Genomic DNA, 26,959 nt, shown 5'->3' with positions numbered 1-26,959 from the left:
GAAGTTTTCTGCTTGTATGCCAGGAGTCAACCTATCCTTCATTGTTCTCACTCCCCTAATAAATTAAGAAACTGATGTACAAGAAGAGATAAAACATTTAGGAACTGTAAAATCAACTGCTAAAGCTATCACCATTTTCTACAGGTCTGTTAAGGACTGACACTACTGGTGACAGATGAGATGGGAAATTTTCCAGGCAGATTGAAGAATCCAACAAGATGACTCAGACCATTTAAATCAGGGGTCCCCAAACTTTTTACACAGGGGGCCAGTTTACTGTCCCTCAGACTGTTGGAGGGCCGGACTATAAAAAACCCCCTATGAACAAATCCCTATGCACACTGCACATATCTTATTTAAAGTAAAAAACAAAATGGGAACAAAAGCAATATTTAAAATAAGAAGTAATTGAGTAATAAAGTAATTTATACATTTTTATTAACAAGTAAATTTAAACTTAAATCAAGAAACTCCCTCCATTTCTCCTTCCTTCCTTCCCTCCTTCCTCTCTACTTCTCTCTTCCCTCTCTTTTCTTCCTTCTCTCTCGTTTCATTTTCCTCTCCCTCATTTTCTCATTTTTCTCTTTCTCTTTTTCTCTCTCTCTCACTCTTTCCATCTATCCCCCTTTCTGTCTTCCTCTCTATCTCTCCCTCTTTCTCTCTCTGTCCCTCTCTCTTTCTCTCTCTCTTCTCTTTCTCTGTCTCTTTCACTCACTCTTTCTCTCTCCCTCTTTGTATCTCTCCCTCTTCCGCCCTCTTTCTCTTGCTTTCTTTCTCATTCTATTTCTATCTCGCCCTCTCTCCCTCCCTCCCTCTCCCTCTTTCTTTCTCTCTCACTCTATTTCTCTCTCTCCCTCTCTATCTCTCCCTCTTTCTTTCTCACTATATTTCTATCCTTTCTCTCTCACTCTCTATCTCTCCCTCTTTCTCTCTCTCTCTTGCTTTCTCTTTCTCATACACCACGCTGGCAACAGAGAGAGAAAGAGAGAGCGGAGGGCAGCTTGCCAGTCCACGGCCCCCTGAATGAGCAGTTCTGCATGGCCCCAGCACTGGACTTCGCCGTCGCCTCTGCCCCCGTCCGGCTCTCCAGCTAACCCCCTGAATTCACCCGAACGGAGGCGGCGGCGGTTTCAAAGGACCAACATACGGTCCTTCATGGTGCTGCGTTGCTAAAGCCTCCAAACTCCGCTGCTGTCCTTGGGCATTGTTACTTCTAAGCTGCGCTGAGAGAGAGAGAGAGAGAGCGGAGAGTACCGGACTTCACCGTCACCTCCGCCCCCGCCCGGCTCTCTAGCTAAGAGGCAGCAATCACGTCCACCCCTTCGCCCTCCACGGTGCCCAGCCCCACACCGCCTCCGCCTCCGGGTAGCGCTGCGCGCCCGAGCTCTTCCTGCAGGAACGGGTGGTGGGGTGGAAGTGGTTGGACTTATCTACACGCGCGCCTGCTGATTTGGAAGAGGGGGGAAAAAATCTGCGCCTCCAAAGAGGGGAGGGGGGGGAGAAAGAAAAAAAGAGTTCCAACTTGGCGGAAGGCGGAGCAAGTTTGCTTGGCTTTCTGGGGCTTTTTTTTTTTCCTCCCCTTCCACCACCCCTGTCTGAATGTCATTTGCCGCTTAGGAGTGACCCTCTCTCGGGCTTGTTGTGGATGTGGCGTGGATGAGGGGAAAAGCCCGACTGCCCTGAAAAGCACATTTGGAAAGTCTCTGTGGAGAGCCAGAATCCCAACGAAGCTTCTTTTTTCTTCAGTAGTCGATAAGGAGGCGAAGAAGAGGTTGAACTGGTTTTGCTAATTCGCACTTACGGCTTTCCCCCTCATCCACGCCGCATCCACAACAAGCCCGAGAGAGGGTCACTCCTAAGCGGCAAATGACATTCAGACAGGGGTGGTGGAAGGGGAGGAAAAAAAGCCCCAGAAAGCCAAGCAAACTTGCTGCAGCATGCTCGGTTCTCCCCTCCGCCTTCCGCCAATTTGGAACTCTTTTTTTCTTTCTTCCCCCCCCTCCCCTCTTTGGAGGCGCAGATTTTTTCCCCCCTCTTCCCAATCAGCAGGCGCGCGTGTAGATAAGTCCAACCACTTCCACCCCACCACCCGTTCCTGCAGGAAGAGCTCGGGTGTGCTACCCGGAGGAGGAGGTGGCGGTGGCCTGGGGCCGGGTGCTGGGCGCCATGGAGGGCAAAGGGGTGGACTCTTTGCTGGAGAGCCGGACGGGGGCAGAGGCGATGGCGAAGTCCGGTGCTGGGGCCATGCGGGGCCGCTCATCCAGGGGGCCGTGGACCAGCAAGCCACCCTCCACGCTCTCTCTCTTTCTCTCTCAGCGCAACTGAGGTAACAGTGCCCGGGGACAACAGCGGAGCTCGGACGCTGCAGCAACGCAGCGCCGAGAAGGACCAGGTCCCTTGAAGCCGCCGCTGCCTCCATTCGGGCAAATTCAGGGGGGTTCCTGAATCTCCCGTCCATTCACCGTGGAGGATGAGGTGAGGAGGAGACGGTGCAGAGGCAAGGGGCGGGGACGAAAGTGGGCTTTCTCTTTCTCATACACCACGCTGGCAACAGAGAGAGAAAGAGAGAGCGGAGGGCAGCTTGCCAGTCCACGGCCCCCTGAATGAGCAGTTCTGCATGGCCAAGGGGCCAATTGCAGGCCTGCTTTCCTCCCCACCCCTTGCCTCTGCACCGTCTCCTCCTCACCTCATCCTCCGCGGTGAATGGACGGGAGATTCGAGAGCTTATTATATCTATCGATAAAATCTCGTATGCTCCCTGCGGGCCGGATAAATCGCCTCAGCGGGCCGCATCCGGCCCGCGGGCCGTAGTTTGGGAACCGCTGATTTAAATGATCTTCAACAGCCAGCCTATAACTAACTACAATCAGTAAATAAGTAGCTTGCATCTTTCACCCATATATTTCACCTTATATGTACTTTTCTGATATTACATACCAAAGAATAATGACAGACCATTTATTATTATTATTATTATTATTATTATTATTATTATTATTATTGATGATGATGATGGACCACCTGGTTAGCGGCGGCACAGACTGACTGCAAACAATGGCATGACAAAGTAGCAACAGCAGCACATTGCAAGATCTGCAAGAGATACCATTTGCCTGAAGACAAGAACTGATGGACCCATAAAATAGAGAAAGTACTAGAAAATGAAGATGCTAAATTGCTCTGGGGCTTTAGAAATCAAACAGACAGGCACCTGTCACGTGACGTTAACACCCAGGCTTAACAATTATTAATAAGAAACACAAAGTCCACATAGTGGATATGGCAGTGCAGAATAGGACAGAAAGATAAAAATAACAAAATGCAAATACTTGCAAACAGAAATAGAACATCTATGGCAAAAGAAAGCAAATATAGTACCAATAGTGAAAGATGGCTGATGGTGCAATCCTAAAATAACTGGAACATCAATTGGACGCAACTGGCATTGACAAAATCACCATCAGTCAATTGCAAAAGGCAGTTTTACTTGGAACAGCTTACATCTTGCAACGCTATCTCTAATACCATCAAACATCCACTTCTTCGTATCCTAGGTCCTTGGGAAGGACTCAGTGTCAAATCCAGTCAGAACTTCTATCTGACTACAATGAACCACAATAATAATAATTCCAGTTGTTCCTATAGGAGAAGAGCTGAAAAGATGTCTAACCAGTAATGGGCTGCTTCCCACACGGGGCGGGGGGAACGCAGTGGGGGTAGTACGTTTATGCACTATTTATTGAATACTTAATAGTTTTTTATTGTCCTTCATTCTCTAGTACCTTAGTGTGATCCTTAATTGCTTTTAAAATAGGAAATAATTAAATGGTATGCTTTTATTCATAAACACTTTAATCATTTTAATCATTATCAAGAACTGAACCTTTATAGCAATTAAAGAAAATTAAGCTACTTGCCAATCTGTTATCATATTGAACCCAGTGAAGGGCTACCAAAATTTTTACTACCACATTGTGAGCGTGGATTATGCATGACTCCCTGCATTTTCTTTCAATATCGTTCAGTGCAATTTTGGATGCTCTGGGGTGGAGGTCCATTTTCGCTACCCCACTGCATTCTCCCCTGCCTGGGCAGTAGTCCACCCATGGGTTCAGTAGAAAACCTTAAAATGTTACTGTGCTCATCAACAAATAATGCTGTCTATCAATTGTCCTTTTTGTGGCTGTTCAAATAATGTGACTTAATCAACTGAAAAAGAGTCCAAGCACCTATTTGTAAAGTTATCTTAGCTGGTGAGCCACTCCCTCCCAGTCACATGACCTTTAAGCCACCCCCCTGGTCACATGATTGTTAAGCCACTCTCACCTGGTTACATGACTGGCAAGCCACTCCTACCCAGTCACATGACCAAGCCACACCCACAAAATAAGCCACCCCCACAGTGTGGCAGTAAAGATTTTGGCAGCCCATCACTGTGTCAAACCATCTTTACCCTTCAAAAGCCTGAGGTTTAGAAACTGGGAGAACATTGTGAGACAGGAATTCTTGAAAATGTGGAAAATAGACTATCTGATTGGCCAAGAGTAACACGTAGCTCATGAGGATTTGGGATTTTTTTTAATTTACAGTTTTAATAGTAGCTTTACTATAGGTTTTACTACAGTGCACGAGAATAATAAATCAGCTCTACTCCCAAGAACAGGTGTCTAGAACTGTGGAAGTTTCAATAAAAATTATGTAACTAAAAGTGTGGAAAACAATATTCTGCTCCCAGAACATTCCCTTCTTCTCTTGAAGAAAGCCAACCCAACAATTCAAGGGATGGTTTATCATTGCTGAAGTTTCGTTTCCAGAAAACAAGAAGCAGAAAGAGTCCTCTTTCAGGATTGGCTCATGTCCTGTTCATGAAAAACCCTCTTTGAGAGAATGCCAAACTACCCCAGGAAGCCTAGATTTGCACATTCCAGAAGAATCACAGACTATTCCAGAACTGGAACATGCAGTTCTGTACTTCCTTGCAGCTGCTATTATAGGATTGTAGAAGTCCTGTGCAATTTCCAAAGTGAAACAAAGTCTGCATGTGAAGATCCTCTTGGCCTATCTGGCAGCAACCAAAGAAAAGCACACACACAAACATAATTGAATAATAACTTGGCTTACTGCACTAATTAACACATGCAGAACTTTTGAAATAATTGTAAATGCTTTTCAAAACATTTTAAAGAAGTGTATAAATCTCACAAGCAATAAGATTCAAAGCAGAATTCATATCTTCAGAAGTCAAGTGTCGGGGTTGTTTTTAACGTATCAAATGCCACTGTTAATTAAAAGGCAGCTGTGAGGTTGGAAAGGTAGTAAAAAATCTACTGAGCAGCATGCAGAGCCTGCAGGCAGAAAACAAAGATGTTTTGGTTGTTCCCTGCCTTTTTTTAAACCTGCTTTTCTGAAAAGGATTATGAAGTCTGTATCTTTGTCTTCAACAGCAGGAAGAAACAATCAAGCATAAAAAGACAATAGACAGAGACCAAAACACCAAGAGCTCTTCCTAAATCCAGCACCTCATCTATAATTATTTAAAGTACAATACTCTCCACCTATATGAAGAAGCTTTTAAACTGCATTAAAAGAAAAACAAGGTGGAATTTTATTTTTATTTCCATGTCCTTTTATTGTTATTCCCTTGTCAATTCCTCCTTTCATAGGCCTGAAAATTATTATCCATGCTTCTGTATTCTGTTCTCCATTCCCAAGTGCAAATAATTAGTATTGCCCAATATTATTTTTTCCCTCTCTCCTTCTTTTTAAGAAGGGGGGGGTGGAGTTAAAATATCTATTGTTTCTAAAATCCAAGATGAGAAAAGAACCAAGAAGATTGGCCAGTAACGCAAGATAAAGAATGATTGCCCAATGGTTACCGTGGAAGTTTCAAAAGTTTGTTCCACATCCAAACTTTATTTTCTATTTATTTAGAAAACGTACATAGCTGCCTATCGTACAGATGATGATCCCACAGTGTGTATGTATAATATCAGCAATCCATAAAACCAGAATAAATAGAAATCCACAAAACCCCACAACATCATATATGTCACAATCACCCACTAACTCTGTTTACATTTGCTGGAGTCACTTCCAGCCTAGTCTGATCCTTCAGTGAAGAACCCAGTCTTCATAGCTCTTGCATCTGTGGGCCATATAAATCTCAGGGGGCAGGGGCAGGGAGGCTGATCCAGATGGTCTGGGCAGCACAGAAAAGACTAATCTCCACGGTTCCACAAGAGGACAACATTTAAGAGAAGACACCTGGAGCATGCCCACCCTATCTGACTTGGACAGATAGGACAGTCAGATGTCCTCAGGGAGATGTTATTTTCTTCAGTTTTTCCTCTTAGAGCTGTATCCATTAGATCCACCTATCATTGGGGCTAGAGTGTTTCCAGAAGAAGTTCTCTTCCTAATGTCCTTTAGTCTGATTATTTGGAAGAGTGTGTCAGAATATAGCTACTTGTGTCTTGATGGATCACAAGTATAGCAATTCTCATACGTGCCTGTCATTCGGAAGCATGCATGGCTCAAAAGAAGAGAACTAGAAATAGAAGTTCAGTAACTGCAATGTGAGGAGGGGATGCAGAAGATCTTGGATCCAAGTGCAGAGAGAAGTTTATGGTTTTATGGTGGTACAGAGATTTGAGCTGTTCTCTTTAGTGTGCAAGTTTTTGCTCTCTCAGTTGAGGGTATGGATGGAAGTACAGTATCTTGGAACAGCAGCAAAGCAACAACAGCTAACAAGGTCTAATGGCTGTAAACAAAACAAAAATGCAAAAAACCCTCAACACAAGGAACATCCAATAATCAAACCCAGGCATAGTTACTGGGAATCTGGCAGTGCTGGGTTTTTTTTAATATACACAGGTATCAAGCTCAAAGAATGAATGAGTCCTTGAAGGTGTTGCATTTGTCACATTTGCTAAAGACAGATCCAACAAAGATATCCAGGTATTTTGATATTCCTGCTTGCTTGGTTATAGAATGACCAAAAAGCCTTCTATGTTTTTTGCACCTGCTTAGGGCAGGGGCTTCTAAATATGTTGCCATCATACCTCCATTAAATGTAATCTTAAAATACCAAAACACACTCTTTTCTTCACCTCTTTCCTGCACCTCCCAGAATACCTCACAATTTGTGAAACTCTTAAAGAGACTTTGGCAGTCCAAAGCAAACAAAGCATTTTCCTTTCTTTGGGCGCTTGGAGAGGGAATAAACCCTGTGGTGACTCTCTTGCGCTGCCTCCCATACACCCGGCGCGAGGTGGCCTCCTGGAGCATCTGGGTGCGGAAAGGCAAAAGGGGGCACTTTGCCCTGGCCGGATCAACTCGGCTTCAGCCAAACCAAGGAGTCACCACAGTGAAGGAAAGGCGCTGGCTACAAAGTGAGCGAGCGAGAGGAGAGGGGAGCCCTTCAGCATGGGAAGGAAGAGGAAGCAGGTAGCAGCAGCAGCAGCCTTTCAGTCAAAGGAGCGGGAGGTTCCCCCCTCTCACCCACCTGTGTTTCTTTCTCTAGCACAGTGTATGGGAGGCAGCCTCATGCCAGGTGTATGGGAGGCGCGTGCACCTCCTCACCGCCTCAAAGCCCCTTTTTTAAAAAAAAGCCTTAATGTTTTGGATTTTTTTAAATTCCCTTCACCTCACCTTTTTCCTTCCGCAGCAACTGTCCTCCTCTTCCTCCTCCTCCCACCCAAATTCTGAGCTTTTATTTCTTTCCTAATGGGTTTGCACACATTATTTGCGTTTACACTGATTGCTATGGGAAAAATTGTTTCTACTTACAAATGTTTCTACTTAAGAACCTGGTCACGGGATGAATTAATTTCTTAAGTAGAGGTACCACTGTACTTTAAAAACTTTAAAAACCATTAATATCATGTAGTTTGCATACAATGAGCAACAGTAAATTGTTCAATGTGCTAAATTTTTTGCACAGAGACAAAGTAAACATACTGATAAAAAAATATAATCTAGTCACTCATTAGAAAAAAGGGCATAATATGGTGCCACATGATTGTCATTGATTGGAGAAGCACGTAATAAATAAAATGCAAATACCAATATCACTTAGGCTTATATACTGCTCCATAGTACTTTACAGCAGTGTTTTTCAACCAGTGTGCCGCGAGACATGGTCAGGTGTGCCGCGAAGAAGGAACCTCAGGTTCTGGTCTCGCAACTTTTTGCTGAGAGAGAGAGAGTGACAGAGAGAGAGAGAGAAAGAAAGCAAGAGAGAGAGAAAGAGAAAGAAAGCAAGAGTGAGAGAGAAAGAGAGAGAAAAGAAAGCAAGAGTGAGAGAGAAAGCAAGCAAGAGAGAGAGAAAGAGAGAGAAAAGAAAGAAAGAGTGAGAGAGAAAGCAAGCAAGAGAGAGAGTGAGAGAAAAGGAGATGAAGGGAGAGAGAGAGAAATGAGAGAAAAAAGGGGAGGAAAAAAGAGAAATGAGAAAATGATTGAGACAGAGAATGAGAGGAAAGAGAGAGAAACAAAAGAGAGAGAGAAGTGACTCTTCATTTAAAGCATATGATAAAAAGCACCCAAAGAATAAGAGAGAATAAAACCCCAGCCCTCACCTGTTTTTGGAAATGGTTCAAGAGTGTGTATACACAGAGAGAGGGTGAGGGAGGAGACAGGGATGGAAAAAAGAGAGAAGAGTGTCTTAGGGTGTCATTTTGTGTCATTTTGGTTGGTGGTGTGCCCCAGGATTTTGTAAATGTAAAAAAATGTGCCGCGGCTCAAAAAAGGTTGAAAATCACTGCTTTACAGCACTCACTGGGTGGTTTACAAAGTCTGCATATTGCCCCCAACAATCTGGATTCTCATTTTACCAATCTCAGTAAGAGGGAAGGCTGAGTCAACCTTGAGCCGGTCAGGATCAAGCTCCAATCTGTGAGCAGAGTAAGCCTGCAATATACATTTTAATCACTGTACCACTAAGGCTTGAGGGTGGAAAATATAGGACAGATTCCTGATAAAGGTTTTTACAGATTTGGTTTTGTGTATAGCTGGAGGAAGTTTTATCAGACTTTATAACTGCCTTTGAGATAATGCTAAAAGTCTCTAAGGATGTTGTAAAATTGGTTACTTATTTTCTGACTGTTGACTTTACTTAAAAACTTCAGTAAAGTCCATTGTCAATTTTAAGTTGAACTTTCACAACATAAAAAATGTTTCCCACATTTTTCTCTCCTTCTCCATTTCTACATCCCTCCTCCCTTCTATCACACTTGGATGCAAAAATACTTGGTCTAGTTTCACCATGTACTATTTATTAATTTATTTATTCCTTTCTCCAACGTTTAAGATTAGTGTAATTTAATGTGTTTTGAACTGTTGAAGCATTCTGAAAATCCTGATCCCCCCCTTCTGCTTACTCCCATTTTCTTTATTGTTTCTCTCTCCACCCCCCAAACTTATGGAAGTAATTATAAAAGGATAGTAGCCAACTTCTCCGTTAATTTATTTGAAGTGAAACTGAATTTTTATAGATTCATCTAATATGAGAATCAGACTAATTGGTGTGCCCTGTTACAGAAAATCCAGACATAGGAGACAGAAGCAGAAAGAGGAACAACAGGCCATAACTATTGTCAGCTAAAAGCAATTAAAAGATACAGTAGTCTATAACCAGTCCAAGATAATGCCATTTTTCTTTCACAACCCTGGATAGCAAGCCTGTACTGTACAGTCAGCTATCTAATTACTAAAAAAAAAATAAGCCATGCCACAGAAATCAAATAAGTTGACAACAACATTTCATTGATCGTGTGCCATCATGTTAATTCTTACTGACCATCTAAGATAGATTTTCTCCAGGATAAATTGTCTACATTGTGGTCATTCATATCTTACACCAATTGCCACTCCAAAGGAGTCCATTAAAAGAGCTGTGTTAGTGCAGTGGTTAGAATATAAAGTATTTCAGGCTAATTCTGCTGACTGATGGCCTGGCTCAAGGTTGACTCAACCTTCCATCCTTTTGAGATTGGTAAAATGAGGACCCAGAATGTTGGGGACAATATGCTGACTCTGTAAATGGCTTAGAAAGTTCTGTAAAGCACTGTAAATAAGTCTAAGTGCTATTGCTATCCACCTTGTGTGGGTTGTTCTTTTTCACTTTCTTTTCTCTAGCATTACATCCTTTTCTAGAGAGCTTGGTCTTTGCATAATGTATATGAAGTATAATAATTTGAGCCTAGTCATTTATGAGAACTTTGGGTTGATTAGTTTCAATGATCCATTTGTCTGTTTTCTTAGCACTCTATGGTATTCTCAGGGGTCTTTTAAAACACCAAAGTTCAAAAGTGTCAATACTTTTCTCTAGTCTGCTTTTTCAATCTAGCTTTTGCTTTCAAGTGGCAGCCCAACAAAATGATTGCTTGTATGATTCTGATCTTTGTAGGAATAGGCACATACTGTCATCTGAAGATCTTTTCCACCTGTTCATCCTTTAATAAGCCAGACTTTGTCAGTAATGTCTCATTATTCTTTTCATTGAAATAACTTGGTTATCTCCTCACAAAATAATAACTAGGCACAATCACATCAGAAATGGCAAATAGCTGGAAAGGTAGAATATTTAAATTTCTCAAGAGTCCATGTTTTTGAGTACAAGATTTTCAGTTGACCAGGAAAAAGAGGTGAGGAGAATGGGGACTATAGGTGGTGACATCAAAGCAAAGCTGCCAGTGTATAACAATTTCTTTAAATGTATGTGTATGAGGGCGGGGGTTGTATACAAATTGGAATTGAGAACATATGGAAGATCACCTGAGAGGAAATGTTCCCCTGACAAAATGAACCAAAACACTTTGGACTGTGAGAGCACAATCTATTGCTGGAGCTCAAGGGGTCATGGACCCTCCAAAGATTTATCCTCCTTGCAGGGCAGAAAGTGTGCATAAATGGTGTTCTTCCATTTCCTAATGGAAAACACAATTTTTCCTTTTTGATGGAATCTAAATCTCACCTAGGGAATGGGGAAGGAATGACCTGATTTTGTTTAGCGTAACATTTTGCAGGACAAAACCCTGATGGGCTTTCAAGATTCTGTTTTTATAAATTATAATAATCATGAGCACTCATAAAATTTCTTGATCTTGCCTACACTAAGTGGCTGACACTGCTGGGTCATCCTGATCTGGCTTCAGCCTAGTTCAGCAGTGGGATAGCCTTTAAATATGGATTCTGATGTCAGAACATGGTAAGCTGGTAAGCTGATTGCGATTCACCCCGAATCTAGCTTTATGAACGGATTCTTGTTTGAACTCTTGGATAGATAAAGGCATATCCTTGCTCTCATATTAATAAAAAATATAATTCTGTATATTAATACTATTAATTAACAGTTCTATAATATTATTTACAATGCAATTGTATAGATATCTTATACAAATAAATCATAATGAATTCAGAAATAGGTAAATTGGTGCTTTAAAGATAACTCAGGCATAAATCTCAACATTTCAGCCTAATTTCTATAGAACCATTTTAATACCATTTTCTTCTTATTTTTTTTAAAAAAATCAAGGAAGCAAAGAATGTCATATTTAAATTTCTGTCTGTAAAATCTTATTCTAAAGTGAACTTTGATTTTGAATAAACAGCCCATTATATTCTGTACAGCCCATCAGAAATACATTCTTAAACTTTCACAGAAGTAAATACAGAAAAACTAAACACAAACTTTAAAATAATTGTTTCTGTGGTAGTAATTTTCCCCCCAAAATAATTTGTTTTTTACTATAAGTCAAATAGATGAGTGAATTTGGGAAAACTAATAGGTCCTGTCTTTATTAATGAGTAAGATAAGATAACAGAACTTCTGCTAGCTGGTCATAGATTAATATCAAGATTTTGTCTGAATGCTCTGCAACATTTTTTGATTTCTACATTAAATACTAATTTAAAATTAATGCTACTGTTTCATTTCTGAAGTGTTATTTTTATGTGCTTTTTATTTATGTCTTCTCCGCAATTGTGTTATCTAATGTCTTTATTATACTGTATATGAAATTCTATCTCTATACATATATATTATAACAAATTGTTAATTGTCTTGACATTCCTGAATAAAGGACAGGATATCAGTCTGATAAATGAATAATATCCAAAACCTAAGTTGAATAAAAGCATGAGATAAAATAACTACTAAAACCAACTTAAACTGCAAAATGTTACTCTGATATATGATAGGAGCATCTTATTTATTTAGTTTATCATTCAATTTATAAGATAGCTAATTGTAAAAGCAACACAAGGCATCATGCACAAAAATGAAAAATGCATACTGTGGTGCTTATTAAATAAAATAAACAAATCCAATATTTAAAGGTCCACACTAATAGTCTAAGAGTCTCGGTTGAATACAGAATAGCATTTAACAAGATTATTCCCTGCTTCCCTAGCCAAAAAAAGACTATATAAAAACATATGAGTTCTGTTGCAGATAAACTTGCTCAGCTTCCTTACAGATTACATGCCCCTCCCCAAAATAGATGCAGCAAACTGGCTGCATTTCAGGTGCACGATTGCTTTGTAATTATGCAGCCTTAAATGGGTGCACAAAGCAGCAGCACCCTCCTTGATGGACTTGTGGATTTAAGATGCAAAAGAAAGAAAATAAATCGGGATGATCCAGCATTCTAAAGGGTATGCAGAGATGAGGCAACTCAGTAAATGAAACTACTGGTAAAGAAAACTAGTCCAAACAGTAGAAGAACAGCTCTAGATATGACTTAGTACCAAAAATAGAAATAGAAGGAAACTCTACATAAAACATGCTGTGTACACATTTAGAGTGCCCCGCCTCTCCCAAGATTCAAAGCAGGAATGCAAATTGAAATGATCGTCAAAGTTTTAAACAGGAGAACCAGAGTTGTCACTTTCAAGATGATAGGCACATGATAGAATTATAGATGTTTCTGATTTACATATTCAGTTTATTAGCCATCTTTCAACATATGTATCTATAGGTATTTTGATTAAAAAGAGAAGAAATATTACACAGCAGGAAAGCAAAAATAAACTTTAGTTATTGCAATATTAATAACAAAATAGAAGAATACAACAACACTGGAACCAATGATGTGATTACATCCATCTTTCCTCAGGTTAGCTTTCTTCATGTATATTGGCATCACAACTACCACAAACACTAGGAATTTTGAGAGAAGTGGTGCCAACCCATCAGGAGTTGCAGAAGACTAGCCAAATATCTTCATCTTACACAAGCAAGATTTTAACAATGGCATTAGATAAATCTCTTAGAAAGGTAACAACTCAAATACAGATATCAAATTTAAAAAAGGTATTTTCTCTTGCATTCCCATCTATTTAACACAAATCCAGAGCCTCAACATTTGGATCTTTTGATTTTTTCACCTTAGATTGCTACCTTTTCCCCTACATTATGGTTTATATGAAAAGTCTACTGAAACCCTTTTCAGCAATCACTGTGTAATTTCAATTCTTCTGCTCCTGATTTGTGTTCTCTCTCTCTCACTCCTTCAAATTCCCATTTTAACTATTAGTCATTCTGAGATCATTATCTCTCAACTTGTGTACAAATATAGTAATCTCTGGCCTCTTATATGGGCTGTTTCAATCTTAGCAGCAGTCGTTCAGCTACTGCTTTTCAAAAGCATACATCCTAAACTAATTCAATACTATATACAGTACTATCCACCTCTCTTTCATGAAATGATTCTGCTTCATCACTACTATTGCCAAGATCAAAACAGTTATTTTGTTGATATGGTATGTAAATAACATGAAATGCCCTTTGCTGAAGAAACTAAATCTTGCTAACCAGATTGTGCAACCTTTCTTTGGACAACTACACTTATTTCATCAAGTTGATGGGAGCAAGGTTCTGATATTCAAAAAAGAAAGATATTTATACATTTTAAAATATGATTACTAAATAACTATTATTTGGTTCCTGCACTGGACAGGGGATTAAATTAGAAGATCTTCAATTTCCTCTAATCCTATGATTCTGTTGCAGCCAATGCAGTCCGTGGAGTGCTGGGGAAACATATCCAACTAATATCTGCATAATATTTGCAATTCCACGCAATGAAGAATATTAAAGTCACTTTTTAATGTTTGCAACACTTCAACTTGGTATCTTTATGATAATCAAAAGTGATAGGTTTTGCAGCAGATGGAAACCATACTCCTTGTGTGTCTTTTAATTACCGGTATCTATTTTAGTTCCTGGAACACACATTTTGGTTCATGCAGCATCCATCTTTATCAATTCCATTATAAGCAGAAACTAAACCTGATTAGCAGCCCACAGTATTACATATCATGTAATAGCAGCATGGGGCACTTTCATCAGGATCAAAGAAAAAGCTACACTCTGACATACTGATTCCCCCACCCCGCCCCCTTTTCTTCTAGGGTTTTTGGTTGTGATGCTCCCATCAGACTAGTACTTTCAAAATACTTTCTTGCCCTGATTTGGTTGGGAAGAGATCTTTTCTTCTTACCCAGACAAGTAAGCAAAATACAGGGATTCCTTTCTCCCTTGGTTGACTTCATATTTACATCTGTTATCTTCAGGACAGAGCCATGATAGGAGATCTATGGTCCTTATTCCACCTAGCTTTCAGTAATTTTTATGGTCTGCTCATCCCTCCCACCCCCACTTCTTATTTTGCCACTGACAGCCTGTTGCTAAAACAACTGAGTGAGATTCTGCAAGATTTTCATATTTAGTCAAGTCTCCCAATTGTTTCTGAAATTCTTTGAATGCCATATTACTTAGAGCCAGTTTGGTATAGCAGTGAAAGCGCTGGCCTAGAAACTAGGAAATTGTAAGTTCTACATCTCTCTTAGGCATGAAAGCTGGCTAGGTGACTTTAGTTACTCTCTCTCATACACAGAATTGTTGTGGGAATAGACAGCAGCATGGGGTATGTTTGTCACTTTGTATAGTAAAAAGGGCAGAAACAAGTCTAACAAAATAATAATAGTGATATAAAATATAAATATAAAAATATGAAATATAAAAACTCAAGGAAACAATTGGTCTATTGATGGGTATCAAAAACAGTGCCACAAAAAACAGATTAGGAACACAAGTCAAAATAGGGGGAGGGGGAATGGTAAGTAAGCAACTGTCTATCCTAGATTAGTTCAAATCACCAAGGCTGGATAGATTACACCCAAGGTCCTGAAGGAATGGCAGACAAGACCTCAGAACTATTAGACTATATCTTTCAAAGATCCTGGAGCACTGGGGAACTGCCAGAGGCCTGGAAAAGTGCTGATGTAGATCCCATCTTCAAAAAAGGGAAAAAATTAAATCCAGGAAACTACAGACCTATCAGCCTGACCTCAATACCAGGGAAGATTCAAGCAAGGAATCAGGGAACACCTAAAAGCAAATACAGTGATCCCTCGATTTTCGCGATCTCATTCTTCGCGAAACGCTATATCGCAATTTTTCCACCTGATGACGTCACTCTCTTCCTTCCTTTCTCATCTTTCTTTCTCTCTCTCTTTCTCTATCTTGCTTCTTCCTCTCTCACACTCTCTTCCCCCCTCTCTCATCTCTTTCTTTCCTTCTCTCTCTTTCTCTATCTCTCCCCCACTTGCTGGCGGGCGGCGGGCGGGCGGGTGCATCAGCGAGGAGCCGGGGTTTCCCCTTTGCGTGGGCGGCAGGGAAACCCCGATCTTCGTCTGGTCGCTGCTGCGGCGCTGCCGAGTAGATCAGCTGCTGGGCGGCAGGAGGAACCTTCCCTGGGTCTCCCCAGGTGCGGAAGTAAAAACACCATCTGCGCATGCGCGGCCATGGAAAAAAGGGCGCGCATGCGCAGATGGTGTTTTTACTTCCGCACCACTATATTGCGAAAAATCAATTATCGCGAGAGGTCTTGGAACGTAACCCTCGCGATACTCGAGGGATCACTGTAAAGTAATAACCAAAAGCCAATATGGGTTTGTCAACACCAGACTAATCTTATTGCATTCTTTGACAAAATTATATTAACAGTATTCCTATAGTCTGCCTATAAACAGGGGTATAAATTCAAGATTACGTGAAGTGTTAATACTACTTGATAATGCCATGGTAAGACCACACTTGGAATACTGCATCCAGTTTTGGTCGCCACAATGTAAAAAAGATGTTGAAACTGTAGAAAGTGTGCAGAGAAGAGCTACAAAAATGATTAGAGGCCTGGAGGCTAAAATATATGAAGAACGATTGCAAGAACTGGGTATGTCAGGTGTAATGAAAAGAAGGACAAGGGGGAAAATGATAACAATGTTCCAATATCTCATGGGTTGCCACAAACAAGAAGGAGTGAAGCTATCCCCAAAGCACCTGAAGGTAGGACAAGACGCAATGGGTAGAAATAATCAAGAAAAGAAGCAACTTAGAACTAAGGAAAAAATTCCTGACAGTTAGAACAATTAATCAGTGGCCTCCAGAAGTTGTGAATGCTCCAACACTGGAAGTTTTAAGAAGATGTTGGATAACCATTTTTCTGAAGTGGTGTACAGTTTCCTGTCTAAGCGGGAGACTAGAAGACCTCCAAGGTCCCTTCATCCTCTCTCTTATTATATTTTATAGGCTTTCCAAGATGAAGCCCTAATATAAGATTTACCATGTGTTCAGTGTTTTAAAAATGGGGGGGGGGGCGGGCATGGGCCAAAATTTTATTCATCCTATATTCTACCTCTGCTATTATGGGACTATCGAAAAGGATGGTGTATAGCTGGTGATCCTGAAAAACTCAGGTTTTTCAGTTCCACAATGCAACTAGTAACCCCCTTTACATTTTATACTGGATAGGCAGAGAATGAAAAACATATGCAGTGCCAGCAAAACCAACTTGTGAGCATTCATATAAAGGTTCATTGTCAAGGCTAATGCCACATTCCATTCCATTCAAAATATAGTTAAAATGAGCAGATAGGAAAATTAAGAAGCACTTGGCTCATAAAGTTATTATTTATTTATTTATTTATTTGATTTTTATGCCACCCTTCCCCTTAGACTTAGGGCGGCTTACAACACGTTAGCAATAGCACTTTTTAACAGAGCCAGCATATTGCCCCCACAGTCCGGGTCCTCATTTTACCCACCTCGGAAGGATGGAAGGCCAAATCAACCTTGAGCTGATGATGAGATTTGAACCGCTGACCTACAAATCTACAGTCAGCTTCAGTGGCCTGCAGTACAGCGCTCTACCTGCTGTGCCACCCCAGCTCATTTATTTATTTAACAAAATTTACATAGCAGCCCAGTTCAATCTCAATGACTCCAGGCGGCATACAAAGAATGAATGCAGTATGATGGGGTTCAGCGGTGAATAGAAAGTTTGCTTAGAATAATATTTCTCATACAAAGATCTCTTAATATCATTAATGCATAAAAAAGCAAACGCTTTATGTGAGTTTGGTATTTTATGTATCTTTTTTCTTTGTTTACTTTTTTTATGATCTTTTTATTTCAAACATTTCTTTATTTTCACTAACATTTCTTTATTTTTTTATCTTGCAATAAAATTTTAAATATTAATATATATATTTATATTTAAATAATATAATATATTTTAAGTTATATAAAATATATTTTGTTTATTATATTTTATTTATATTTTATGTATATCAATATATACAAAATATATTTTATTTATATATTAAAAAATAAAAATTAGAAAGCAAAGATAATTGCTTTAACACAACCCAAAATATATTGGTAAGCAATGTCTTTACTGAAGCCAATTACAATGTAATAAATGTAGACGAATTAAATTATTAATCTGAAATAAATAAATAAATACATTCTACCATATATAGATCCACCTATATACTGCACAAGTCAAAGAGGGCTGTGAAAATATTTACTGAGCCCTCGCATCCTGGACATAAACTGTTTCAACTCCTGCCCTCAAAACATCACTACAGAGCACTGTACACCAAGACAACTAGACACAAGAACAGTTTTTCCCCCAAACACCATCACTTTGCTAAACAAATAATTCCCTCAACACTGTCAAACTATTTACTAAGTCTGCACTACTATTACTACTAATATTTTTCTTAACATTCATATCACCCATTTCCTTCCACTTATGACTGTATAACTGTAACTTGTTGCTTGTATCCTTAAGATTTTTATTAATATTGTTTCCTCATTGCTTATTTGACCCCTATGGCAATCATTAGGTGTTATACCTCATAATTCCTGACAAATGTATCTGATAGCATCTGCACCAAAGACAAATTCCTTGTGTGTCCAATCACACTTGGCCAATAAAGAATTCTATTCCTAGAGTGGCCTACGACTGAATGGCACAATGGCCACATACATCAACCCTAAATATAAACTTTGATGCTACATTTCCTCTTATTCTTGTAATTTTTAATTTCCCTGTCAATTTAGATTGTTTGCTTTTTCAAAATTCTGTAATGTATGAGAATGCTATCTTTTTTGGCTAGTGGAAGTTTGTGGAAAGGTCCTCACAAAAAGAGGACGTGGTAATCTTTTATAAACAGGTTCCTTAAACTATCAATATCATGGTAAGCCTCACAAGAATAGTAAGACCAAAAGCCAAGTCATATCTTGCCGAAAAACTTGAAAAGTTTCAAATAGAAACCACATCCTAGAATCCCCAATATCTTTCATCAACAAAAGCCTATTTTATAGAAAAAACAGATATTAAAAAACAGGAATATGGCCAATGGCTAAAATAGAGTTTAGGCCCGCAAACAAATTCAGGATTATTTTCCATGTGCTATTATTGTAAGGTCTCAGAGTATAAATACAATACTCCCTTCAATTTGCATGTCTCTCATAGGGTCCTTCCTCCTATCTCCCGAAATTGGTGCTTATTCATGCACAATTCCAGGCAGCTGCCTCCTAAGTTGAAGTACTCTCCTTTTGCTTATCTGCTTCAGCCAGTTCTATAATAGCAATAGCAATTATATACCACTTCACAGGGCTTTGCAGCCCTCTTCAAGTGGTTTAAAGAGTCAGCATATTGCCCTCAATAATGTGGGTCCTCATTTTACCAAAGGATAGAAGGATAGGTCAACCTTGAGCTTGGTTAGATTTGAATTGCCAAACTGCTGGCAGCAGGCAGTAAGCAGAAGTAGCTTGTAGTACTGCACTCTAACCACTGCACCACCACAGCGCTATAAGGCAGACCAGACTAAAAACCAATGGATTAAAGGTCTAAAACTACTTCCATTGAAATTTATGCTTCCCTCCTCCCTTCCTCAATCTTTGTGTAATTGTGAGAGGGACTTATGTGACATGTTTCTGAAGCTAGTTTTGTGAGATGAGATCATGTCCCCTTGTTTGATCTTTGCCTTGGCAGCAGCTCTTGTTTCTATCCTTCAAGGCCATTTTGTATGCCCTCTACAGCTTTCTTGTTTTCATGAACTTTTCCTTGGTTAGTCTTATCCACAGTCTCTCCCTTAACACCAGCAATGGTCTCTATCCTCTCTCCCTTTTTGAAAGAGATGGAACACTCAGAAGGATTTCAAAGTGATCAGCACCCATCATCTTTACTTGTTAAAAAAATGTGTCTGTCCCACGAGGGTGGGTCAGGGAAGAAGTCCACAGACAGAAATGGAAGCTATTTAGAGGCCACTGGGTTATTTTTTCTTAAGCACTTCTAGTCAGCCAATAACTAGATAGATACCTTGATAAGGCACTTTGTGAATAGAGGGAGAGATTTGTACAATTGTTGTCCGAATTTGCTAAAGATTCAAATCCATAATTATCTTAATCATGATTGATTGATTGATTGATTGATTGATTTGGAGATTACCATAAAATATAAACTATATCATAAACCAATCATAGGGGAAAGGTACACCGAGCACTTTAGCCTAAAGTCTGATTGGCTATTAGGATGTCAATAATTCATGAAAACATAGTCAAAGTAGTTTATATCAGCCTGATTTGTTGTTCAATTTTTATACTTCAATAAAAACATTAGTGTCTGGAAACCAACCTGACTGATACTTTCCTAATTGTTTTTAAACATATATGAAACAAATTTTAAAAATTTAAAGTTTTAAATTGTGTACCTTAAAAATACTTTGCATTCACAGTTTAAGCCAAATTTTCAACAAAGAGAAGGGGAGACCAAACTGTTTAGTAGGGGGGAAATTGTAATAAGTGCACTACTAAAAAACAACAAAGGTAGTTGAAGAACTTTGGCAACAGAATTGACTGACTTGGAAGCACCCTAAAAAAAGTTTCTCATGGTTTTGTTTTGATTTTTTGAAATGATGATTATATACTTACAGCTTGTATACAGGCAGGAAGAAGCAAGGTCAATCCCACCAGTAGGATAATTTGCATATCTCTGTACCAAGACAAGATTGAAATAGTTACAATTCATCACCTTTATGGCCAGGCCGGTTCTTTCTGTTTTTGCATGTTTTACAACAACTTTTAAGAAATGCTACAATACTAGAAAGAAATAGATCTACTTACTTCCCAGTCCAGCATCCTAAGCTGAAGTGTGGAGTGCTTTTCATGTCTGCTTATTTTCTCCTCGTGGAAGAGGATGGCCCTAGAAATCAGAGGGAACAACACAGTCTTCGAAAGAGACCTCAGCAGCGAGCAGAGGCAGGCATTTTGGTGAGGGGAGGAGAGAGGAGGGGGGTCAGCGCAGCCCCCAAAGGACCCCCCGAGTCAGGTTAAGCTGCACCTTCCCTCGGCAACGTTACACAGAACCCCTCGGCGACGATGGAGAACATTCCCCGCCCCTCCCGATTCCTCAGACAGCTCCGCTTCCCTCCGGAATCAACGCCGGGTGGAATAACTTTTCCCCTCAGGTGGCTTACCGGGCTAGGGCGGGGCGGACGACACCCCCGGAAGCCCTGAGACACGAAAGTGGCGCCCGGGGAGCTTTCCGGGGTCTGGGGCCACGAAGGGAGCGAGAGACCCGATTCCCGAGGCGGGCTTTGAAGCTGAGGGCGGCGAAGTGAGAGGCTCGCGCCCTTTGCAGGTATGGACTCACCTCCCAGTCCCCGCAGCTCTCTCAGACTGCCGCTCGACCAGCCCGCATCCTTCCTCCGGACGCGACGGGCTCCTCCTGCTTTGAACGGACGCGGGAGACAGCGGCACCGGCCGACTCCTCCTCGGCAGGCTCCTGACTCTCCCGTTGTCCCAGGGGCCGGGGGCGGAGACAGGCGGGGAAGGGAGCGGCCGCCGCCGCCCACAAGCGGGGGCCCAAGAATCAAGCTCGCCTTTCCGGCGCGAAGAGACGCTCCAGGCGGGAGACGGGAAAGGAGGCTTGACGGTATCGGGGTCACCTCTTTGGGCACCGGCCACGTGTGAGGAGAGCGCTGGTGAGGCGGACGGCGCTTTCGCCACCATGGGTAGCAGCCTGGCGGGGCCGGGCATCGCGCTCCTCTTAGCGGTGCTGCTCGTTCCAGGGCGGTGGTCCGGGTCGGAGGCGGCGGGGGTGAGTATTGCCTACCTGCCTCGGATGGCTTGCTCTAATTCGCTCCCTTTTTCCTCCACACATACACACACACACACACACCAGCCTTGTCTCAAGCCTTCTCTGAACTCCACAAATCCGGCGGCGTGTAGTAGCTTGCTTCCTATTTCTCGGAGCGCAGCCCACTCACGGGAGGTCTCTTTCTCTTCGGGTGCAGATTTCTGCCGCCGTTAAAGCTGCTCCCGATGCAGAAAGCAGGGGAATCTGGTATCGCCTTTGTAGGCTAGTCCTGGTGTCGGTTTTTAAAACTGTATGCCGGATGCATAGAACCAGTGTTTGTGGGAATAATGATGTAGTCATTACAGGTCAGTTGGCTTCTTTGAGTAGCAACCTAAAGCCCTGTATGTATTAATGGCTTTATTGCACTGGTAAATAAATAAATTGTTGCTATCATACACACGTTTGGCATTAACTGCTGAAGTGAAACAATTGCCTTTGTGTTTGAAAACAGCACTTTAGTTTTGGGAACACATGGGAATTTGATAACTTGCTAATTTGCTGTTCAATTTTGTTTATTCAAGTTGCTTTAAAGTCATGGTTTGAAAATGTCCTTAAGATCCCTCTATGGTGAGCTAAAGGCACCCACAGATGATTTTTGCATTAAAAATGCAAAACTCATGGTAAACTATGGTCAATAAACTATATTTTTCTGAATGAAACCAATTACCCATGTTTACAAACCACAATGAGCCTTAAATTATCCCTCCACATTGTAATCTAATAATTTATTATGCCAACCCACTTACAGATATACAGTATTGGGGTGTTAGAAATGGAACAATGTAATCTCACTATTTATTATGGGAACTTCCAAATCCAAATTTATATCAGGAATAAAGAACATACAGTATAACTCTGTAAACTTAACTTCTATCCAGACAAGATTGGTGTTTTACTGAGGTTGGGAGATTTGTTTGTTTTTGTTAACAAACTATTTGAATGAAGCTATTTTTCCAAAGTACAGTACCAGACTTTCAATTTAGTCAGTTGCTTTCATCAGTTGCTTTTATGACTTGTAAGGGTCATAAAAGATTTCATTATTTAAGATTCTTGGACCATCTTGACCTTGCTAGAAAGGAAGAGTCTAAATGTCATATGTCTTGTTATATTAAAAAAAAATCATTCTAGCTTGCCAATCTTTTTCCCAAATTAGTTCTTTTCCTTTTTCTAATCCTGTTGTATGTAATTCTTCCCTTGGTAATCACATTGTTATGAAACTGTTTTACTGAGTGCTCCAGAGAGAAAAGATGAAGAATAAAAAATAGTTGATTTGTTCCTATCCGTTTCACTAATTATGATTGATTGGCACTAATTGGCAGATATCAGTCTAAAAAAAAGGTTCTTAACCTTTTTCTGCCATGTCTGAAGAAATCTACAAACCTCTAAAAAATCTTAATGATTTAAAATAAAGTCAAATAAAAAAGCCATACAGAGATTTTTCAAGGAAACAGATTAATTTCATACCAACCTGGGTTCAGGCCCTAGCATAGAACCAAGCATGTCTTCATTAACCTCTTTGATGACCTCTGATAAGATTGGGATAAAGGGAGAGTGACCCCTTCCCCGAATCTTGTTTTATTTATCAGAGGGATCTGATAACAATTGCTGGACAGGCTGCAAGATGACTCAAGAGTCAAGCTCAACCCGGATAAGACGGAGTGGCTGTGGGTTCTGCCTACCAAGGACAATTCCATCTGTCCGTCCATAACCCTGGGGGGGGGAATTACTGACCCCCTCAGAGAGGGTCCGCAACTTGGGCTTCCTCCTCGACCCACAGCTCACATTAGAGAAATATCTTTCAGCTGTGGCAAGACAGGTGTTTGCCCAGGTTCGCCTGGTGCACCAGTTGCGGCCCTATCTGGACCGGGACTCACTGCTCACAATCACTCATGCCCTCATCACCTCGAGGTTCGACTACTGTAATGCTCTCTACATGGGGCTACCTTTGAAAAGTGTTCGGAAACTTCAGATCGTGCAGAATGCAGCTGCGAGAGCAATCATGGGCTTCCCAAGGTATGCCCATGTTACACCAACACTCCGCAGTCTGCATTGGTTGCCGATCAATTTCTGGTCCCAATTCAAAGTGTTGGTTATGACCTATAAAGCCCTTCATGGCATTGGACCAGAATATCTCCGGGACCGCCTTCTGCCACACGAATCCCAGCGACCGGTTAGGTCCCACAGAGTTGGCCTTCTCCAGGTCCCGTCGACTAAACAATGTCATTTGGCAGGACCCAGGAGAAAAGCCTTCTCTGTGGCGGCCCCAACCCTCGGGAACCAGCTCCCCCCAGATATCAGAGTTGCCCCCATCCTCCTTGCCTTTCGCAAGCTCCTTAAAACCCACCTCTGTCGTCAGGCATGGGGGAATTGAAATTTTTCCCCTTCCCCCTAGGCTTATAGAATTTATACATGGTATGCTTGTTTGTATGATTGGTCTCTTAAATTGGGTTTTTTTAGATTATTTTTTAAATATTAGATTTGTTACATTGTTTTCTTTATTGTTGTTAGCCGCCCCGAGTCTTCGGAGAGGGGCGGCATACAAATCTAATAAATAAATAAAATAAATAATAAATAAAGATAGGGGGTGCACAATGTTACCTTGGTTCTCCATCCTTGTACAGCTAGTTCCAGTTTGCGGCTCTGAGCAGAAAGAAGTTACTCAATTATGGTGTGGTACAGGAATCAACTCTTTTCCTCCTTTCCTTTAATATCTACATGAAGCCTCAGGGGGAGTGATATATCACCATGGGGTGAAGCATAAGTATATAATATTATCTAGTGATGCATTGCTGCCCACAGTCAGCAAAATGATGTACTGAAGGAATTGTCTTGATGCCTAGAGATTGTTAGAAATAGGATCAGAAAGAACAGACTTAATTCTGAAAGAAAAATTGGCTGTGGATATGGAAAGCCTCTGATTCTAAAGATATGTCTCTCTGTTTCTGAAGAAGGTTTAAGCTCCCTGAACAGAGGGTGTTCATGATTTAGGATGGTGATGGTTAACCTTTCGAGTGCCAAAACTGGAGCGCATGTGCCAGAGCGCTAGAACCCGGAAGAGAGCAGCTGCCCGGTGCGATGCTGGCTGGAAGGACAGCTAGTGATAGTGTGCATGCCCACCCATGCCATAGGTTCACCATCACAGATTTAGCGGTTTCCTGGATGTTTGGCACTTGCTTAAGCACCAAATATGATGATATCTAGTGTACCCATTGCAAATGTTTTGGGGTCAGGAAACACTGCACACTGTTATGCAGACCTTGACAATTGAATTATTTAATATATTCAGGATTCTGCCCTTGAAGACCATCTAGATTCTAGGAGTTTAAACCAGGAGTTTGCTAGGTAATAACAGGCTCTTTAAGAGCTGCCTATGTAAAGCACATCTACTCTGTAAACTGGTTCGATGCCAATATGCTTCCAGGTATAAATCAAGGTGATGACCACCACCTTCAAAACCCTACAGGATCACTTCAGGACTTGGTTATTTGAGATCTTTCATAATAATCTTAATATGTGAATCCAAAAAGATCTAGAAGTCCTAAAAAGTGGCATAGAAATATTAAGGAATAAAATGAAATAATAGACTTAGATGTATGTAATAGATTTATACTATATGTGTGTGTGTGTCACATATTTTTGCTGATAATGAAAATGAAAGGAGACTAATATAGATCTATTTCAAGCTATTTAGCTCTCATCAGCTAGGCATACCCTTACCAGGATTTGAACCTGAACAGCCTGCCTGTAAGGCAGTAGCTTTTAACCTGTAGGCCACAGGTTCTCCTCCTGTCTCAGCTTGTACAAGAGTTATATATGTTTTTTTTCCTGTTGAATCACCCTAGTATACCCAAATATGGGAGGGAGCATATTAATATATGTATTAAAGAAGGACAAAATAATCTGGATCTATCTGTCTATCTATCTATCTATCTATCTATCTATCTATCTATCTATCTATCTATCTATCTATCCAACTATCTATCTATTAGATTTGTATGCCGCCCCTCTCTGTAGACTCAGGGCGGCTAACAACAATAATGAAACAACATGTAACAAATCTAATATTTAAAATAATTTTTAAAACCCTTATTTATTTATTTTTAAAAAACAAACATACACGCAAACATACCATGCATAAATTGTATAGGCCTTGGGGGAAGGGAATATCTCAGTTCCCCCATGCCTGACAACAAAGGTGGGTTTTAAGAAGCTTACAAAAGGCGAGGAGGGTGGGGGCAATTCTGATCTCTGAGGGGAGTTGGTTCCAGAGGGTAGGGGCCGCCACAGAGAAGGCTCTTCCCCTGGGCCCCGCCAAACAACATTGCTTAGTCGACAGGACCCGGTGAAGGCCAACTCTGTGGGACCTGACCATTGTTTCCTGTAAGCTGCGCGCGAGCGCAGGCGCGCGCCCCCAAATACCCCCCCGCGCACCCTTTTCCACGGGCACGCACTCCCCATCCCCCTGCCAGCCCGCGGGGGGGGGGGGCCGCCGGCAGTAGAATGAAAGGGAGCCGTGGCCACCCCTGCCTCCCCACCGTGCCTCGGCCCCCTTGCGCCCCTGGCCTCTCGGTGCTGCCACCTGCCCGATCCGCCCCCTCTCCTCCTCCTCCACCAAAAGAAAAGCATGGAGGCTGCCTGCTTGAGCCTCCTGTTGCTCACCCTGCCTGTCGTCCTGGACCTCCGTTGTGTTTTCGGGGGGGAACGGCGGGAAAGCCCTTTCCGGGAAAGCAGCGCACCTTTCAGACACGCTGCTTTCCTGCACCTCTTTCCTGGGGGGGGGAAGTGGCATCAGGGCACAGGGCTTTCCCGGGCAGCTGGCTTGAGCCTGGTGCTGGTCAGCAAAGCCGGCTGCCCACGGAGACGTGGAGAGAAAGAAGGAGGGAGGGAGGGAAGGAAGGAAGGGAGAGAAAAGTGAACGACAGGGAGAAAGAAAGGGAGGAAGAGAGGAAGGAAGGAAGAGATAAATATAAAGGGAGAGAGGGAGAAAGAGAGGGAGGGGAAGAGGGGAAGGAAGGAAAAGAGAGAGAAAGAGAAAAAGTGGAAGAGAGAAGGAAAGAAAGGAAGGGAAAGCGAAAGAGAGAGAGAGAAGATAGGAAGGAAGAGAGAGAGAGTGAGAGAGAGCAAGAAAGAGTGAGAGAGAGGAGAGAGGAAGGAAGAGAGTGAGAGAGAGTGAGGGAGAGCAAGAAAGCAAGAGAGAGAGAGGAGTGGAAGGAAGAGAGAGAGAGAGAGAGAGAAATGATAGAATAAAGGGGAGAAAAAAAGAGAAATGAGAAAATGATTGAGGCAGAGAATGACAGGAAAGAGAGAGAAACAGAGAGAGAAGTGACTTGATTTAAAGCATATGGTAAAAGCACTTACCGGTAAATAATAACAGAGAAAAAAACCCCAGCCCTCACCTGTTTTTATTAATAGTTATGTTTTTGGATTTGCTGATTGCTTTAGTTTTAATAGTAATAGAGTTTTGTTTT

General features: G+C 41.3%; 2 protein-coding genes across 4 annotated transcripts in view; one reads left to right on the top strand and one right to left on the bottom strand.

Moving 5' to 3' along the window:
• Positions 1-26,959, bottom strand: part of COL4A2 (collagen type IV alpha 2 chain) — a 206,614-nt gene that overhangs the window by 164,258 nt on the left and 15,397 nt on the right. Inside the window, exons 1-3 of one of the 3 annotated variants that reach the window (XM_070732371.1) lie at positions 21,006-21,156; positions 20,477-20,555; positions 20,285-20,345 (exon numbers count right to left, since the gene is read on the bottom strand). In XM_070732371.1, the coding sequence (XP_070588472.1) occupies positions 20,285-20,345; positions 20,477-20,520 (105 nt within the window). In that variant the 5' untranslated portion in view covers positions 20,521-20,555; positions 21,006-21,156. Of the gene's footprint in view, positions 1-20,284; positions 20,346-20,476; positions 20,556-20,829; positions 20,893-21,005; positions 21,157-26,959 lie in introns of those variants that run through there. The other 2 variants (XM_070732372.1, XM_070732373.1) reach the window with 2 other exon arrangements.
• Positions 21,239-26,959, top strand: part of COL4A1 (collagen type IV alpha 1 chain) — a 174,252-nt gene continuing 168,531 nt past the window's right edge. Inside the window, exon 1 of the mRNA XM_070732374.1 lies at positions 21,239-21,452. Coding sequence (XP_070588475.1) covers positions 21,363-21,452 — 90 coding nt within the window. The 5' untranslated portion in view covers positions 21,239-21,362. The remainder of the gene's footprint in view (positions 21,453-26,959) is intronic.

Source organism: Erythrolamprus reginae, chromosome 1 (assembly GCF_031021105.1).
Source record: "Erythrolamprus reginae isolate rEryReg1 chromosome 1, rEryReg1.hap1, whole genome shotgun sequence".
In the NCBI taxonomy this organism is placed as follows: domain Eukaryota; kingdom Metazoa; phylum Chordata; class Lepidosauria; order Squamata; family Dipsadidae; genus Erythrolamprus; species Erythrolamprus reginae.
The sequence above is the reverse complement of the archived record's forward strand: the minus strand, read 5'-3'. Positions and strand labels throughout refer to the sequence as shown.